This window comes from Centruroides vittatus, unplaced genomic scaffold (genome assembly GCF_030686945.1).
Source record: "Centruroides vittatus isolate TY-2023 unplaced genomic scaffold, ASM3068694v2 contig_9, whole genome shotgun sequence".
NCBI lineage: Eukaryota > Metazoa > Arthropoda > Arachnida > Scorpiones > Buthidae > Centruroides > Centruroides vittatus.
The window spans coordinates 122,632-143,323 of NW_027122589.1; the positions used below are offsets into that span (position 1 = coordinate 122,632).

Below are 20,692 nucleotides of genomic sequence, written 5' to 3' on the forward strand. Positions count from 1 at the left end.
TATAAATTATAAAATTAAGCTTAAATTCACAAACAAAGATATAAAATTTTTGATTAATCATATTATTTATCAAAATTAAAAAAAATTGACTCATCGTCCAGTAATTTTTTTATTGGTGATAATAGAAAATATAATAACTTTAAAAGTATTTATTACGATATTTATTTTATCTGTAAAAATATTTTAATTCTAAAAATTGTTTTCTGTAGAAAAATTTAGAAAATTTTATCATTTAAAGTTTATCAGCGATTTAAATTTTTATTATTTTAATTCCGGAAGCTATTGTCAGAATCATGTTATATGGTATAATAAACATTACCTAACAATATAAAATATATTATGCACTATTGTATTGGTATATTACATAACATATATTTACATATTGTATAACAGATGAGTTCAGGATATGATTTAGATCAAGTATGGCCATACGTTATAACATATAAAAAGTTCTCTTCATTGTTGATTTACGTATGAAGCTTAAGAGCCTGACGTTTGAGGGGTCTCACCTTAAATGCTTATTTTTTTGGCCGACAATTTTTTGGGGAACTTCCCCAGATTTCCGTTTAGAGCCACAGTAAACGTAAATCCTAACCTGTTCCCCTCAACCATACAATATATTTAACAATGCGGATCCTTAAACTTCATCGTTATAGCATAAGGTCTGTAGCTTGTTATAAGTAAATCCAGTCCAGACGAAGTCATTAAAACTTACATTTTATATAAAATACGTTAAAATATGAGATAAATATAAACTCTAAGTTATCAGTTAGGTCTGAATAAGATTATCATGATCCAAATTAGGCCCCTGTATACACACATCATCATGATAAACAAACGGTTTCAACGGATCTTGCACTAAAAATATATTGGATTTACAGATAAACTGACAATATCTAGTAAAGTATTGATATTCTATATCTTCAAAATATAAAGTACAAAGATCCTTTTACTACAAGAAATTAATACACATTAATTTTAGGAGAATTCATTCACTTCCTCCACTAAGATATTCATAAGAATGGACTGTATTCACTGTATAAAATGATGGAAAGTCTTGCACAAGTGACTTTTTCCTATATCAAATTAAAGTATTTACATTGTAATTCAATAATTCATTCTAGAAATTATTTCCTCTTTATTGAAATAATTGACTTTTTTAATCTTAAGGTACATGTTTTTAATATCGTATCATTTCCTCTATTAACTGAAAAAATAATAATACATTTATATGCATCAGCTTCCTTTTATAAAAATTCTCTTACATTCAACATCATTTTATTTGATATTAAAAAACAAATATTTTTTCTTAAATATTTTTTATTAATAAAAAACTTTTAAAACAATACTTTTGTTTTATTTTTTATCATGATTATTATTAATTATTTAAAAAAAAACAATTAAAATTACTATTCGACAAACGTCTCATTTTATTTTTTAAGCTCATTTCCGTGTTTACTCTGCGATTTAATGTACAGGTTGGCCCGAAAGTTAGTTAAATATTATAAAAATTAAATTGTTGTTTATTTAAGTATTTTATTTTATATAAAGCGTTCACAGCTTGCTAATTTTCACGAAAAAATTGCTGAATTGCGCGCTGAAAAGCTCGCTTAATTGACTTTTGAGCTACCCTTTATTGAACTGAATGAAAGTTTATATATAAAACTAAAAATTAATTAAATTAATAATCAGATTTAATGAATTTAATAAGATTTATAACAATATATTTAAGCGAAAAAGAAATTTTTAAAAAGTTATCACGCGAGTTTATCTGTCTGTACGACTACAATTAAGAGTAACAGGTGTTAGTTGTCAGGTTAAAATTTATTGCAAATTAAACTTGAATAAATTTCAAACTAAATGTATATAATTTCATTCTCTAGCCACAACAATAAATATATTTAATAATCAAATTTTAAGTGTAACTAATGGAAAAATTGAAATTTTAAAATGTAATCTACAGTTTACCGAAATTCGATACAATTCAATACACCCAACCTGTCAAGAACACACATGGAATATTATTTTTCTTGAAATAAAACAGTTTTTCATACTATTATTTTCATATAAAAATGATTTTTATATTACTATTAAATACTTTTTTTTTATATTAGGAACCATTCAAACCAAGTATTTCTAAAATGGGAATTGATTACCAAGTTCGTGAGGTTCCATGCAATATGCGTGTTTGTTGCAGAGGGGGTACTTTAGTTAACTGTAGGAAGGTCAAACAAATAGTAGGGTCAAAGTCGCCCTCCTGCATATTTCCTGCACCTGGCATTGTTTATACAATTTATTTAACGTGAATTTTCACTATTACATAATTTTTTTATTATTATTTATTCCTTATAAATTTCCACAACTTGAGAAAATAATTAAATGATTTATTTTGAGAAAAAAAAAATATATATTTGAAGAAGGAAATGCGCTCATTAACCTTAATAATACCATTAAAAACCTACTTTTATCTCGAATTTCTTTCGATACTTATGAAGTTTTATTACAAGATATCAAGATATAATAAAGTTTTATTATTCTAAAACCCATAAAAAAATTTGTTACAAATATTTTTTATAGAAAAATATTCATGAGGTTTAATTATAATTAATTTTGTTTAATAACATAACATGCCATCAAATTAATTAGCATAATATTCTTTTCAATCTTATGAAGCAAACAAGGGAATGGGTTTCACTTATCCCTGCATTGAAATTATAATTAAATCTCGACATAGTGCTACTCTCATAAAGTGTTAATGAATACCTGTGAATGGATCTTCCACATAAATATTAAATATTAAATAAGGTATTTGTGAATTATTAACTGTACAATTTTGCATCGCAAACTACACCGATTTTTAAATTTAAAATCAAACTTTTCTGTTCAGACATCACTATAATGAACTCCCGATATAATGAAGTCTCAATGGACTGAGCATTGTATCAAGAGCTTATTATTGATATCTAGCCCACATAAGGATAAAAAATTGGGGTGATCACTGAGTCAAGAGTCTACTCTTCATATTTTTTGCTTAATATATTCTTCGGTTTAGCGCTACACTCCATTTAGGGTCAATTTAAAAGGTAACAGTGGCGCTAAATCGAATTTTCATACAATTTAGTTTAATTATACATTTTAATTAAACTTCATTTAGGTTTTTCCAATTCAAGAGATGAATAAACAATTCTAAAAAGTAACAAACATGTCATTTTAGTAAACAGGACACTGTTGATGACCTGCGATAATTTTGTTTTGTTATTCATTGCATAAATTGTAATTATCGAAATTGAGCAATAATATGAACTGATTTTTTGTTGTTTTTTTTTAAATTTAAAAATCGCAATAATTACAAACCTGTCCTAAATAATAAACATATATAATACAGTTTTATTCTTTAATTAATTAATTAATTAATTAAATCTTTAAAATGCACGCGAAAAATAGTCATTTATAATGTCTGTTATATTATTTTGTTACAGTATTCATCAGCTGTGTACATAATTTTTCGTGTGTATAATTTTAGTGCAGTGAATTGTTGACATTGAACGGTACAGTTCAGTGCCTAGGAACTGGCTTTAAAATAAAAAAAAAGAAAAATAAAGGGGAAAATAGATTAAATTTTTACTTTAAAAAATCATATATTTGTACTCTAAACATAAATATGGAGATTTGTAACATTCTAGAAAATAAAACTTAAAAATGTATTTGTAGTTTATATTTTAATTTAAAAATAAAGAAAAATAATTGTTTATACTTTAAGGATTTATATAATTCTAAAGTAAATCAGATTAGCCCGTGCCATTTTTACTTTCCCGGCTGTTATATATAAGAGGAAAAGTATGGCGATCGATCAAAAAATGATTCCCCCCCAAGATTTTTACATTTTTTAACTCAGGGGACCTTCAAACGTTAAGAAATGCAAAAAAATTGGGAGTTTTTTTGTATGTATGGACGTCAGTGTGTATGTGTGTATGTTTGTGTGGCACGATTTTCTGTCAAGCTTAATAACTTCCGTGTTTTTTGTCGAAAATTTCTGAAATGTTGCAGGGAGGTTTGTGTATTAGGGTGTTTGTTGCTATTAAATTTTAGTGGTTAAAGGTCGATGGGGTGGGGAGATAAACGGGGTTTGTGTGTCGTATCTCGAGTAGAGACGAACTTAGCATTTACAATTTTTTTTACAGAACTCATCCATACTCTCAAAATTAAATTTTTAGCCACTATATAATAGTTAAAAATATTAAAAGTTTTTAAACAAAATATCATAACAGATGGCGCCATCAAATTTTGCCGGGAAAATTAAGCAACTCGTTGCTGGATTTTTATTCTTTAGCAATTAAAATAACAAGATTCTTATTGCTTGTCTGTGGTAAAGATTTCTTGTTAAGTGTGAGTCAGAGGTTTAAAAACATTTAGGAAACATTAATTATGCTTATTACTTTCCTTAACAGAATTTGATTTTATTAGAACGTAATTTCCAATCATATATTCTAATTGATATTCGTAGATCCCACTGAATAAGAATAAATTAATCGTAAAAAAAGATACGTTATAATATATTTCAATTCTCATTTAATTTGCCATTTCTTGTTATTTTAATGATTTTCAATGAATGATAATAATTAAAGTTAGAGATGTATGAGAAAATTCATTATCAATTATCTGAATCATCAATGAAACATTTTATATGTAATGATTCGATTCATTTCATGCAATTTACTTGAAAACAGCGATGCAGTTTAGATTAATTAATTAAATAATTCATAATTTATTATCGATCAACTGTACTGCTGAATGTTTTCTGTTTGAAATTTTATATAATTTTTAAATATATTAAAATTTTATTTTGTTCCTGATCAATTTAAGTATAAATTGTCATAAATTGTAAAGTATAAATGAACAGGAACAAAATAAAAATTTCTCAACAGTATAAAAGAATGGGGAGGCAACATTAAAAATTAATACTGTATTGTATTTATCAATCAACCAATCAATTCTTTATTGTACTACGGAAAAAAATCCTTGTTACAGGGGGGTTATTTAAACATGAAAGAAACCCGTAATATCTTATTGTACATCATATGTTAGTTTAGTTATTACACATATATTGAAGAAAAAAATATAAATATATTTATACATATAAGAAGTTATTGTTGATTATCATTCTCTGAGTCATGATTACTAACATCGTTGTTAAATATATCGGTAATTTGGGTAAAAAATTATTTAGTTTATACATTTCATTCTTTGATAAGTCTCCAATTCTTGATTTATAATTTAAGTTTTGGTTCATGCCAAGTATTTCTATTATTTGGTATTTTTGACGATATTTTTTAATATCGTCAAAAATATCGTACAGTCTTTCAGCAGATGAAGTATAGAAAAGTTGTTTGATTTGCACCAATAGCAGTTTTGATTGGAAAAGTTTATATATAATACTGTATTGTATTTATTCATTTACACAATATTTAGAATATTGGGGTATATACAGGGGAAAGTAGGGTAATGCCGTGTACCTAAGAGAAAACGAAAATAACACACTCAAATTTATACAAACATTAAAACTTTATTAGTAAAATATAAGTTTAAAGTGTTCTTTACAATTTAGTTTTATTTACTTTACATACAAGTTATTTAAAAAATTTTATTAATCAATTTCCAATGCCATCCATCGAACGGGAATGTCCGACCATCTGCTCAGTGGTTAGTCATTGGCACTCATAATTTCACTTAAAGATAGACTTACATACGACAATTGTTACATTTGTAATTATTTGGTGTTTCTACACCTCTGCAGTCTTTGTGTGACCAATTTTTGCACTTTCGTCTGGGTCTTCTTAGATTTTCGCTTTCTAAAGCCTCTAGTTTGTGATTTTATGGAGTAGATATTAGAATTTGTAAATGTTTTTATTATGTCTGCTCAATTTTTGCCATTTAGTATTGTTTGAAATACAAGAAGCGAGTGAAATATCACCTAAAGTCACTGATTGTTTGTACTTAACTACCGTGGACATCATTACCCATCATCGCCATATTAGATTCTGATGCTTTTTTCTCTGTTGGCTTTAACAGCATATCATAAATTAAATGAAAAGCAACAATTTTAAGCTAAATATATGTAGTTTATACAAATAAAGATTAAAACTAACAATTTAAAATAAATATGTACTGTACTTATCCTCAGTTTAAATTTGCAAAATTTTCTAAGAGATCGCCTCGAAAACAACATACGAATGAAAGGAAAAACTCTGCCTGTGATGGAGACTATAGACTTATAATGACATTTTCTACCTGGCCATATCAATTAGATATTCACAATTCCATTCTGTTTCGAGATATCCAAGTAAGCGAAATTGTCCAATTTTCTCCAATGTAGTAATATATATATTTATTTATAATTCGTTCTTTACGTTGAAGTATAAGAACTAATCATAGAATATTCAGTGGTCTTTCTTTATTAAAATATTAGTAAAAGTGCTGTGACATATCGTCAATCAGACATATTCTCATTCTTATGAATTATTAATACTGTTTCATATTATTTTTCAATCTTAAGAATTCTAGTATAAAAATATATTATTAGTGATAATATTAATTGAAATTTGTTTTTAGAGCTGGCAGCTATAAAGGCAATAGAGAATTTCTTATTTTCATAAATATTTCCTATATCGGCATATTTACTCTACTGATCCTTTCACGTATATACGACTACAATAAAATCATTTTTTTTGAATATTTTAATAGTTATTTTTAGTTTTTCTGATAATTTAAAACAAACTTTGTAGTATTATTTTACTAAGAAATAAATGATAATCGCGAGGTTGAAGTCAGATGAATATTTACAGTGCGGAAACAATTCTTAGTACAAGAGGTTAAAGATATAAACCGTATACATTGCACAATAATTATATTTGCAATTCCGCTGATTGATTATGAATAAGTGAAAAATATAAATACCGCGTATTAGCATCGGCTTAAAGTGAATGAAAAGGCAATACGATGACCTAAATATACAAATCGTTGTCGTAGATGTAAACATCTCTGAATATGTCAATGATATCAACGATAGCTGGGGTCATAACAAGACTGCAAGCTATAACACATAACAGGCCTTTCCCTTCACCAAATAGTGGAAAAATGTGAGGCCCTAAGATATAGACTCGTAACGCGAAGCCCTAAGCTGCAGCTTTAGCTATTGTGCAAATACGATTCAGACTGTGGTCGTGGCTTCCGAACTTTGGCATACCTGATCATTCAGAGATTCTGAGTGAAAAGTTTAGATAATGTATTCTTTCAAAAATTATGAAATAATGTGTTAGAAGCGCTAAATCACACTACATCAGTAAATAAACTTAATATAATTGAGAACAACTATAGCGGCTCCTATCGATTTTGACTTAAGCTCTGTAAGCACATTTACACCACAACTAGTGATAAAACCAGTGAACACTAGGAGTTGGTCGTGGGTTCGCGCCTATTAGACTGGCTACATAAAATTTTCCGGGTTTTCTTCACGTGTCTATTACTTAAATAGTTTCTCATAGAAAGTCTTCACGGGAGGCACCCATCCTTACCAGATTATCCCATCAATCCATCGAAGTACAGTACGTCTAACTGATCACCCCTAGTCTATATTCTTCTTACATCACTCTTGATGATTATCATTTAAATTTAGATAAAAAGAAATCATTGCGAAGTTAGTGTTTTAAATTGTTGGAAAAGATTATTTATCATATAAAAAACTGAAAAATTCTCTCTTCATTTTTTAAACGCTATTCTTACAAATGACATTTAAAAAAGTGAATAACGTAAATATAGTATATTGATTATGATAGATTAAAGATTATTTAAAATTATAGCTGATGTTTTTAGCACTTCAAAGTTTAGATAAAACTATTTTTAAACTTCTTTAAAAAACAAAACCAATTAAACATCGAAAATAGGTCACTACATTTCATTGACCAAATTGATTACTGGAAAACCGTCGTTAAGCGAGCCGCAGTTTCCTTTAGTTCAATTGTAAATTGAGATTATGTTCCAGGAAATGTGGTTTTAATTACATAATACCAGATAGACAAACACTTAAATACGAAACATCAAATGATCGTAACAAAATTATATCAGCTGTAAAAATGGAAGATGACAGCGAACGGTCATAAAGCAGAGTCCATTGTATTTGATAATTTGATATATTATGTAAGCACAATAATTAAAATCACATAAAACGGTTGAAGACTAAAATAAGAAGCTGGTTTATATTTTTAAAAAAGGTAGCGAAGAGTTGCAACATTTAAAACTACGTGTGTGGCACTATCTGTTGTGATATTTTATTTTAAAAAATTTTTATATTTTCAATCATTATAAAGTGGCCAAAAGCTTAATTTTGAGGGTAAGGGATGAGTTTTATAAAAAAAATATATATGTTAATAATGAGTAAAATCATCATCATTAAGTCCGACCCTGCTGGAGATATGACAACTCTTCCTGTATCACCCACCCCGTCGACCCATAACCATCAAAATTTAGTAGCATCAATTCCCCTAAACACAAATCACCCTGCAAAATTTCAGAAATTTTCGACAAAAAGCACAGGAGTTCTATTAATTAAGCTTCAAACACGATGAACAAAATCGTGCTCCCCATGAAAAAGTGTTTTTCACAGACAAAAACCCCAATTTTTTTTTTCATTTCTCGACGTTTCAAGGCTTTCTGAGTCCAAAAGTGTAAAATTCTGAGGAAGGGGGAGGTCAATTTTTGACCGATTACCACTTTTCCTTTGTTATATAGTAATAGAGCCGGGAAAGTAAGATATGTAGTTCAAATCTATTAACAGGAAAATATGAAGTAATGAGAATTAATCTGGAAACTTGTATAAGTAATGATTTATATCTTTTTCCCAAATTCTTTTGCAATGTTATCAGGTAAAATACAAAGAATCAGAATCTTTCCCTTATATATATTATTGAACTGTGGTATTTAAAATTGGGAATTTTGATTTCAAAAAGAAATTCGATAATTTTAACATAGTTATTAATCTATTGCTTCAGGCATTAAATAAAAAAATTATACATTTTAATTTTCAGTCTAACACTAATTTCCGATTGTTTAGAAGCCTGTTTTTATATAAGCCATAATCCTAAATTAATGATGCTTGATGTAAAAAGACACTTTCACTCAGATGATGTGGATTCCATTCTCTAACTGGAATATATGTCTCCCTCTTTCATATGATCTTATTAACACCGTAGAGAAATTCCTCTTGTCATATTTAACTATCCTCCTGCAAATTGTCTATTAGGATAATGAGCAAACTTCAGGAACATATTCTTGTTTAATCTAATTCACCATTCTTAATTATATATGTCATTTCTCTAATTTTTAGGATGAAACTTATTAGTTTACTTCAGAACTAATTCAGAAAATATTTTAGATAAATAGTAATATTACATTTAAATTTTTTAAATATTTGTATATTTAATTGTTTATATGAATCAATGTTAAAGTATTCGGTGATAAATATCTGCCGGCTATTTTATATTTAGTTCCAACAGGAAATGATGTCATATGAATTGCTTTAGTATCGGTTTCAGTTAATTACTCATGTAACTAGTTTGTTACTGTATTTATTTTTCGTTCATAATTTAATAAAACAGCCACTGTATTGAAAATATCTGACTGAAGTTGAAATATAGGCATGTTTATCAGGATAGCTTACATTTTTGCACCAATTTGACGTTGTCATTACATATAGTTATGATGTGGAACTGATAATGTACACAATATAATGACAATTGTGTATAAGCTCCTTACAAAAAGGAAGTACCTTTAGACTAATATAGATGCTACTCTGGTAGGAAATGATTTTAAATCATCTAGTTGAACTTCACTTTCATTAAAGCATCCATTTTTAAAAATTAGTTATCCAATTGAGAGAGAGAATTTAATAGTAATAATATAGAAATTTAATTATTTCTGAGATTTTTTCTTGTTTTTACATTTCTTGCTTTTTTTGAAATGCCAAAGCTACTAGTAATTTCCTCTTATTTCACATAATACAAATGCCTTTTTCTGATGTGTAGCTTATTCCTTAAATAAATTTCTATAAAATTGGAGTTATTTCCATTATTTCTTATGAGAAAAATTATAATTCGTTATGAAATATGTAAAAAAAATTATTTAAACTGTTTTAAACAATGTTATAATAAAATTAATGTATAATAATTAGTAAATGTGTAAAATACCAGTTATTGGTTTATCTCAAGTGATAGCAAAATTGCCATATTATAAATATGGAAAATCATCAGATAGAAATGGACCATAATGTGTTAGAAATAATACAACTAAAAAACATCTACAATAAATACAGGTAAATGTAAATCAATCTTTTGTAATATGGTACACCTTGGAATATTTTCGATATTAGGTACTACTAAGGAGATCAGAGCTGATGAGAGGTATGACACTCAAAATGCTTTTTCTTGTAACTAATATCAATAAAGTCTACATTCATTCCTGTCCTTTCCAACGTTTCCTGTATGATAAGTCAGTAAAAAGCATACTATTAGCTTTGAAATTTTTAAATGATAAATTTCATGTAAATTAAATGGTCCATTATCATCATCACGATCATATTAATAACAATATGTAATATATGAATGCATCTGATAAGTAAATATTCATTGAAATTAGTGTAAATTGTTATTCTCTTACATGAAATGCAAAGTTGTATTTAACTTCCATGTTTGTTTTGCATTGAGAATATGCACTAATTTGCAAAAATGTTGAAATTATGAACATGATTATCCATTAGAGCAAGAATGCCACCACTATATGAAGAAATGAATATATAATCTACTATGACAGATTTCAGCAAAACTACAGTACTATCCCTATTAGAAGACTATTCCTCCCTACATTTTTCTTTTTCTTAAACTGCTTACTTTAATGTAAAATAAACAGCACATTCTAACGAATTGTTTTTAAATACCATTAGTCTTTTCTAGAATTCCATAATAGTACAAAAACTGCCTTAATTTATTGTAGAATTAATTATAGCCACAGCAGTAGTAGGGATCAAATTTGCAATAATTTTCCATAAAAAAAGAAATACAATCAAGAACCTATGTTTTCATACAGAGTTACTTAAAACCAGATAAAAATAACGATCAGGAAGTCCCTGTGCACCGACAATGCAAGCATCTGTTTGGGAGGCATTTTGTAAAAATAATAAAATTACACTTTTAAAAAAATATATACATTGAAGAATACTAAAATGTCTTCACATATCCGTTTTGTCCAATCACCAGGAACCAATTTTGCTTCAACTTTTTTTTTTATAGTGTATAATACAGTCTGCTATTTTTAATTGAAACAATGAAATTATAATTTAGAAAAACTTGTTTATAAATTATAAACTGCTAAATTCTATTTTTCTGCACCAACTTTTTAAAAATATATAGGCAGCAAAAAATCTAATGTCTAGCACATAGTAAATAATAATAAGTCTTAATAGAAGCCTATGTTTCAGAAAATGTTTAAGCCCAGTGGACTTCTAATAGAGATAATACATTAAAAGCAAGTGAATAAATGTATAAAGTTTACTTGCTTTTTCAGTAAGATATCAAAATTAACAGGTTTTACAATTGTGATTTTGATAAATTATCGAAAATTAAACATTATTATTTTTAAACTAATAATAGTTTATAATAGTTTAATAATTAAACAAATATTATAAACAAAATATTAGATACTTTTCTTCTCACTGATTTGAAGAGTTTTGGTTTTGTTTTATTTTTTAATCAGTTCTTATAAAAGTGAGCACAGTAAACAATGGTCTTAATAGAAGTCTATGTTTCTTACAAATAAAATTCTTTTAATAAAAATTATTACAGGTGATAAAGAATCAATTTTTACACAAAATATGGTTTCTATTTCCTAAGGTATTTGGCAATATAATTTGAATCTGTAAGAAAGCTATTTAATGAAATTGAGAGAATGATATTTTAGTTAAATGTATAATAAAGATTAAAAGCTTCTTAAAAAATCCTGTTCAAATTTAAGAAATTTTTAGTATTGGGGAGCTAGGAATATATTTATAAAATTAAACAGCAAAAATGTTTAATCCTCTTTAAGCTTGTATTCCTAAAAAAAAATTCAAATCCAATATTTAGCAAATATATTGAAAATGTAACACTTGATAACAACAAGTGAAATGTGTTTCATTTCAAATGAAAGACTAAATTTATTTTACGGATATATTTATAACTGCCAAGCAATAGTCTTTCAATATATAATCAAGATGATCATATGGCTGAGGTAGCAAAGACATCAGCCTGACACTTTGGAGATCTAGATATGTTAGACTATGTTCCCTGGCTGTCCTCAGTGACAGTCTAGCTGAAAAAATGATGGGTGGAGAAGTGCCCCAGAGGCACTTCTCTGAATGCCTTGTAGGCATTAAGAGGAGTATGGAATTAAAATACTTTATATAGATTTAACCTACAAATATAATAAACACTATAAGTAACAGTAAACAACATATACATTTAGAAAAACTTTTCAGATTACAGGAAGTAAAAATTTTCTTTTTCCTTTTTTTGTAAGAGAAATTTGATTTCATTATTATATATTAATAATTAATTACAAAAACATGCTCACTGCTGATATTTTCATCATAATTTACAAATTCAATTTTTTTTATTCATACAGAGTAAATAAATTGAGTTTTCTTTCTGTACAATAAATGCCTTCATATTATACATCTATTTCTATATCTTGATTCATATAAGGAATATTATTTCCCTGTAATAAAAAAAAAATTATGTATAAATAGAATCTTAATTATTCTAATGATTATAAAAAGTCTAAAAGTATGCATTTGTATATCAAGACAGTTGGAGGTATTACATATCACCTAAATATCTACTGTACACTTCCCTGTTTTTTAAGGGAAATATTTTTGTTTTTGATCTCCATATATAGAAGTTGTACATAATATGTCTACAAATAAATTTATTATATTTCATTTTTTATAATAATAAATCACATTACATTGATGATATTTAATAATACAACTTATATAACTTGTTAATTATAACAGCTTTTTATCAATGTATTAACATTGATAAAAAGGACATGTGAACTAGAGGAAATAGTTTCAAAACACTGATGTTTTTTAATAACTTCAGATAAATTTGATGAATAACAATCTCAATCAGATGGGTGAGACGACAAATTATTTGCATAATCTTATATAATTTCTGAATGTGTCTGTCTGTTTAAAATAGAAATTAAAGGGAAACAGTCTATATAGCCAAAAAGAGGCCTAACGGACAACTTTTAACCAGGAATTTAATGGCGAAATGTAAAATTACTAAAATAATACTTTCTTTTAATTAAGTTATTAATTAAAATGTACGAATGTACAACAATGGGATATCCGACCATTAGAGATACTGGGGACTAAGAATCTGGTCATTTCTTTTGCAAAATAGGAATCAAGATTTCTATGATTATTGCACATCATTCTGAAAGCGGAAAAATTAATATTTCGGAGGAACAGTAATAAATCAATTCAACTCAAACTATCTTATATCACATTTCATCAAATTAAACAAAACATGTAAAATAGTAGCTTTAAAAAATTATTTCCATTTTGCATCTTATGTAGATACATTATTTATGCTCCTTGTTGTCAAAATCAAGGAATGCTATAGTTCAACTTAACTTTCAATTTTATTTCTTTCAAAGAAATTCAAGTCAGAAATAGAAATTTCTATTATTTTGAGTGTATTGTACCTCCCCTTTAATGAATCTTGTCCCAGGTGCAAATTAGGGCACTCATATAATTACTAACAGTAACAGACAATCAGACCTATTTTTTAAAATGAGATATATTTGTTCTCAACTTTTAAGAATATAATATCCAATGAGGCAGCTATGCCATTCTCCTAGAAACCTACAAAGGTTGGAAGAGATTAAAGCTTAATGTGTATGAAATATTCATCATAATATGACTGTTTACTCAGACAGTTACTTTATACAATATTTAGACAATCCTAAATGTCAGTTCATGGTTTTTCATTGGTTAATATTAAACAGTTTACTTGCTTTTTAATTTGTATATGCAGGGGTTGTCTGTCTGTTAAATCTTTATTTCTAAAGAACCTACAATAACAAAGATTTAACAATCAATATTTCATCTTAAAGAATAAGATGTATCAATGTAAAATTGCCTTCAAACAAAAGTAAATGTAAGATTTCAAAATACAGTACTGAGCAAAAGTAATATAGTGTGATTAATTTCAATGCTCTGTACAAAAATAATTGTGAATAATAAATGAGCATTTCTACCATAATAAATTTTATATTTTCCTATTTTTTCTTCTAGGCATTCTTGAATTAAGTATCATCATAATACAAAATTATGACAATCTAACACAAAAGACCATATTTTATACTCCAGATTTAAATGTTAAATGAAATATCCATTATATAACTAGTCTAATGAAAAAATTATTATAATACAATTACTTGTTTACTTACATTTTGTGATTTAAATAATTTTTCTGGTAAGTTAATATGTCCTTTTAATAATGCATTTACTGTATACAATGATTCTATGGGCTCAGGAGTTATTATATAAAATAGTTTCTTTTTAGGATCTATTCCTCTTACAATACCTAAAATGAAAAGGATTTTAATAATTTAAAAATATATTCACTTTCAGTCTTCAAGTTTATTAAATATCCACAACTGTTTTTTAACATCCAAATGCATTACGATGTAAAAAAACTCTTAATTTTATTGATTTAATCAACAAGATCAAAATAAAATTAAATTAAAATATAAAAGATACTTTGTTATAAACTGAATATATAGTTTTTTTTCTTAAAATTTTGCTTATGTATATATACTCTAATAGCAGGTTTAGCTGTGCTTTTAACTAATTCAGTTAAAATTTTTTAGTATAAGTTTGGATAATTTGAAAGTACAGTAGAGCATCGATTATCCGACTGAATTGGGGAATGGGGTTGGTCGGATAACTGAAAAGTATGGAAAAATACATTAGTATAGTATATTAGTATATCGCTGTTAATTAATTAATTAACCTGCTTCATGTTGAATTTTCATCAATGTTAAGCCTAACAAAATTTTTTTTAAAATAATAATCGTTGCTATTGTATCATTAAAACTTATTTCTTTATTTTGCACAAAATAAATACAGTACTGTACTGTATATTGAAAAATATAAAACAAAAAATATATATATTCGTGTTACATATTTTACATAAAATAGGCCTATACATTAGAAAAGAAGTCCAAAATTTTCTTTTGCTTCACAGCTGACACTCGTTTTTTGCCACTAAATCTCGCACACATTTTAAAAACAGCAATTGGATATCATTGTTAAATAAAATTAAGCCTTGTTTAAATACTGGCATCTCTTTCATGGTCGAGTCAGTGTTGCCAGCTAAAACACGCAAAAATTTAACACAAATAATATTAAAGTAGCCAAGACATAGCCAAATATTGTAGCGCCACACCACTAGTGGACATTTGAATTTGCCGACTAGAACGCGGTCGGTTAACTGATGTGACAGTTGATCAGGGGTTAGATAATCGATGCTCTACTGTAGTATCTCTCATGTTTTGAAAAGAGAAAGTAGTTATAGGTTTATAAAATACATACATGTTGTTCTGCAAAAAATTGTCACGTGTTTCACAGGTGTAGTAGAGATGGCCAAATAATTCTATTATTTGCATGCTAATATTTTTATGATGTCCAAAGATAGAATGTGCATAATTTTATGTTACTTTAATTAAAATGTTAAATTAGAAAACAAATGATAATAAAATTTGATACTGCCAAAACTAAATTTGCATATAACTATTTTTTCAAACCTGGAATTATCAAAATTTTGAGTTATCTAACTTTTTAATTCAAACACTAGAAAAATCAAGAAAATATTTTGCATATGCAAATAATCAGCTATATATTATAATCATTGATTACAAAATATAGAACTGTTAGGTTTTATTACATTTAACACTCAAATTATATTCAATAGACATAATACAACTAAAAAAAAAAAAAATGTAAAATGCAAATAACTTTTCAATCAGCTTTATAGGAGGAACTTTTATCTGTTATATTCATAACAGATAAAAATTCCTCCTATTTTATATATTCATAACAGATAAAAATACTTTTGCCAGGCTATCCCTTTAATTCTGCTACATAACTATTCAAACATGGGATGTTCCTGCACACACATCACCTCCATGAAATAATAAGTGATGATGTAGATTGTACAATCCTATGATACATGGTGCTCACTCCAATTAATCTGTTTGAGAATATGTGACAGTAAAACTGCTATATTTTATATAAAAAAAGGCCTATCCACTAAGTTGACAGAAGAAATTAGTATGATAGAAGGACAGAAAACTGTTGATTGAATCATCCTGATGCAGTAGAGCAAATGTTTTTACATTAGTGATACTACCTTTTGAATGACCAACACCTTGCAATAATACAGCTTGTAATTTTGGATGCTATTCAGAAAACTCCAGGTATGAGTATTGACATACTAGTACCTATTGTCAATATGTCAGTCTACTCAACTATTGTCACTTGAAAAGAATGTCCAGTGTCTGAAAATCTCCCAGATATGATCCTCATAAACTCAACCAAGGTTCAGAGGCTGGCTGTATTGTGCACAAGACAGGAGAGATTTTTCTAAGAAACTTATGCTGTATGTTTAATAGAATTTTGAAAGTGAAATCCATTTTGAATTGATGCCAGAGGGGTTTGAAATGGATGGAGAACTTTACACCTTGTTTATGGTATTGGAGTTTGTCTATGATAAAGTGCACAAAAAGAAAAAAAAAAACACAGTCAAACCTTGGGTTTTGAATGCTTTGCTTTTTGAACAATTTGGTTTACAAACAAAATTTTGAACACCATATTTGTCCTAGGTGCAGCACGATAACTTGGTTGCTGAACAAACTACTTGGCAAGAGCAAACCATAGAGTAGAGACACACGGTTGGTCAACTCCCTATAATTCCTGTGTTAAAGAAAGTTGACAGCCTGACCAATCAACAACAGGACTATTGATTCAGAAGTTAGTGGCAGTGAGATTGACTGGTGTCATTAGATGTCAAGACACAAACCATTGATGATGATGTTATTCAAATTAGATTTCAATGCACATATGGGTAAGACACTACTTCCGCTTTTCAGTATATGCCACAATTGAATTTAAATCAAATTCATTAATAAAGACAGTGTTAATTGACATTCGCATAATATAAATGACATCCAAGAATCTTGGTTTAAAGGTGCTAAACTCAAATTAAATAACAAAAATTTATTAATATAATATTATATATTATTGTATTATATTTAATTTAATATTTATTAATATTAGGTAGCTAATTAATTAAAACTAAAAATAATAATAATAATTAAAACTCAGGTTTTTACACCAAAACTGAAACTAAAATTAAAAATAAAATCAAAATTAATTAATTAATTAAAATCTAAATAAAATCAATTGAAACATAATATTTTGGGAAGTGAGGATAAAGTACTTGTTATCTTTTTTGATTGATTTCATTGTATTTCATGCTTGCAGTCAGAGTTGAGTCTCTATTTATAGTACTTCTTTGTAAAGTGTTAGTTTCTGTTACTGTTTTAGTTGGTGGTGAGGGAACCTTTTAGCTTTTAATATACATGGAATAAATATAGATATAGATAAAATAATAATATATTGTCTTTATAGACATTTTTATGCATGAAATACAGCTAAAAAGGTAAAACAAAGGTTTTGTTTTGGGGGTCGAAAACAGATTAATCCATTTTATATTGTTTCTTATGGGAAAATTTGTTTCAATTTTAGAACAAATCAGCTTTTGAACAACTTTTAGGAATGAATTAAGTTCAAAACCTGAGGTTTGCCTGTATCTGGCTTTGATCAATCAAAAGTGAGTTTTGTTGCAGTATAAGAAAGCTCCAGTGCATTGATGTAGACAGACAAAGTTGCAAAAACCAAATCTTTTCATTATGTTGTCCCACCCAGTATATACCCCAGTTATTGCACCCTCTAATTATAGATTGTTCTGGAGTTTATAGCATTTCTTGCAAGGGCATAGTTTGATACAGAAACTATATCTAACTATATACTCACAGTATCACAGTATACAACTGTACTCACAGTGTCTTGTTACAAGACATACTGTGAGTTTTTTGCTTCCAAGACCAAGAACTGGTACTGTAGGCAAATCACACTACTAGCTGACAGGTGGGTAAAGATTATACAGTGTAATGGTTTATACTTCTCTGAATAAAGTATGTTTCTGTCCTATATATAGTGTACTGAATTGATCATATACTATTAGCAGAACTTACAGGACAACCTAGTAAATACTCTTGAACATTATGTATTGGCATTAATTTCCATCCTTTATCAGAATCACTAACAAATTGTATCCAAGTAATAGTCAAGAAAAATTAAATTTATTTCTTACTTTTATCTTAGTGTTTCTTGCTTGTTTAATTTTAATAACTTAAAAAATTCAAAAATAGTTGAGATTGTTTTATACATAAAATTCATAATTGAAAACTATCATCTTCAATTGAATATCTTATTAATTTACTACAATTATTTTTATTTCAAGAAAATGATAATATGCAATATCATATCTTAAAAAATATTAGAGCAAATATAAAAATATATCATTATGATTTTATTATCTTACATAATATATATAAAATAGACATACCAAATCCATGGCATATATTGTTATTAGCTTGCTTCAAAATTTTAAATGAAAATTCAGTTTCATAAAACTAAAATTGAAAAACAAAAAATTACCAAAATGATTAAAATAAACTAAATAAAAAAATAGCACATTTCAAATTTACCTCTGGATCAGTGACTGTACACAAAGCTACCCAACTACCATTAAAAGCATAAAGAATATGATTTTTTGGTGCATAATCATCACAGACATAGAGTGAAATAGCTGACCAAGATATACTGTTAAAGAATAATCAAAGTTAAAATTTTATCTAAACATACATTTATATTATTATTATTATTTATTTATATATTAAATAATAAAGAAAGATTGATTGTATAAATTATAGTAAAATTTAACAATAATATTATTTTCTGGCATAAATGTTGTTAACAACATAAACATCAACCAGATTCTATTAGACATGCCAAACTGCTGGATTATTTATCAAGCTGTAAAGACTAATTTAGCTATAGCTACAGTGGATGGCAATTAGGTTGCCATCTACTGTAGCTGTTTTGGAAGTATTCCCATCCAATGTGCAATAACCACTCTCATGTCACATGTGCAATATCTTTATCAGAGTTGTATCAGCAATTTGAAAGGTCCTTTTTCTTGGAGACGAACACAAAGAAATCACAAGATGCAAGGTGTACACTGTAGGGAAGATGTTCCCATACAGTCCATTTGAATTTTTCCAGTAGGGACTTTGTGATGCCTGCTGAATGAGGTGTGGCATTGTCATGAAAAAGCATTCTCACCATACACTACCTTCAACTGGCATTGAATTTCAGTGTGTTTACACATTTTTGCTCATAAAAAATGAATTTCTGCATGAACTTCCAATTTGAGTAGTACATCCAAATGATACAACACCTTTTATGACTAAAAACCTATGCAGCTAAGTTGAAAAATCCTTGTAGCCAGAAGTATTACCAATGTTGCCACCAGATTTCATTTAAATATCATTTATCAACAAAAAGTCTTGCCAATTGCAACTTACTTTTTGACTCTCCCACATACCAAATCACTTGTTTTTTACATTGTAAATTTTTTGTCAGTGCACATGGCACATTCTTGCATACCAGAAACAATTATTTTTAACTTTGTTTTGAAGGTATTAAGATAACCTTTTTTACATGCCCAATTATGAGTTTAATCAGAGTGGGAATTCCAGATGATTAGAAACAAGCATGACAATTTCCAATCAAATCTACCATAAAGATTTGAGGATCTAATCAAAATTTGAACCTATTTCTCTATATTTTAACTGATAGTTATTCCCAATGGCAAAAGACCTATTGAAAACATTGTGATTAAGAAGTCTACATTTAAAAGATTGATAATTATCTATATAATGCAATCAGTTATGATGATTGGATTTATAAAAATGTAAAAAATATACATAGTTTAGATAGTCAAAACTGAAATTCACAATATCACAATTAATAACATTTTTAATTTGAATTTAAAATGTCAGACAGCATATTTCAATTTTAAAATATATATATATATAAGGAAACTAAAATGTCTTCTAGTCTAATCATCCAGAACAGGCAGCCTTCATTTTGCAAAGATGACCTTTTATTGGAAGCTACACCTCTCACAATTATGTAAAACAGTTAAAAGTTCGCTGACAATAAGCCAGTGAAGACTGTTTGTTCCTGATGTTTAGACAGAACGGATGTTAGAAGACATTTTAGTTTCCTTCCTTCTACATATATTTTAAAACATTTTTAATATTTAAAAAATTTGTTTTTGTTTTCCTTTTCCATTGTTTCAACACACCAGTGATGGTCCAAAATAATTTTTACATACAGAGATGACCTTTTATTGGAGGCTCCACCCTGCAATTAAACTCAAATTGGAAACAGCATCATCTGGTAATT

At 27.4% G+C, this 20,692-nt stretch overlaps 1 protein-coding gene across 2 annotated transcripts in view; it reads right to left on the reverse strand.

Moving 5' to 3' along the window:
* Positions 1–12,276: 12,276 nt before the first annotated feature.
* Positions 12,277–20,692, reverse strand: part of LOC136983965 (polynucleotide 5'-hydroxyl-kinase NOL9) — a 53,792-nt gene continuing 45,376 nt past the window's right edge. For both annotated transcript variants that reach the window (XM_067280861.1, XM_067280862.1), the window contains exons 11-14: positions 18,928–19,042; positions 18,786–18,852; positions 14,542–14,678; positions 12,277–12,798 (exon numbers count right to left, since the gene is read on the reverse strand). In XM_067280861.1, coding sequence (XP_067136962.1) covers positions 12,751–12,798; positions 14,542–14,678; positions 18,786–18,852; positions 18,928–19,042 — 367 coding nt within the window. In that variant the 3' untranslated portion in view covers positions 12,277–12,750. The remainder of the gene's footprint in view (positions 12,799–14,541; positions 14,679–18,785; positions 18,853–18,927; positions 19,043–20,692) is intronic.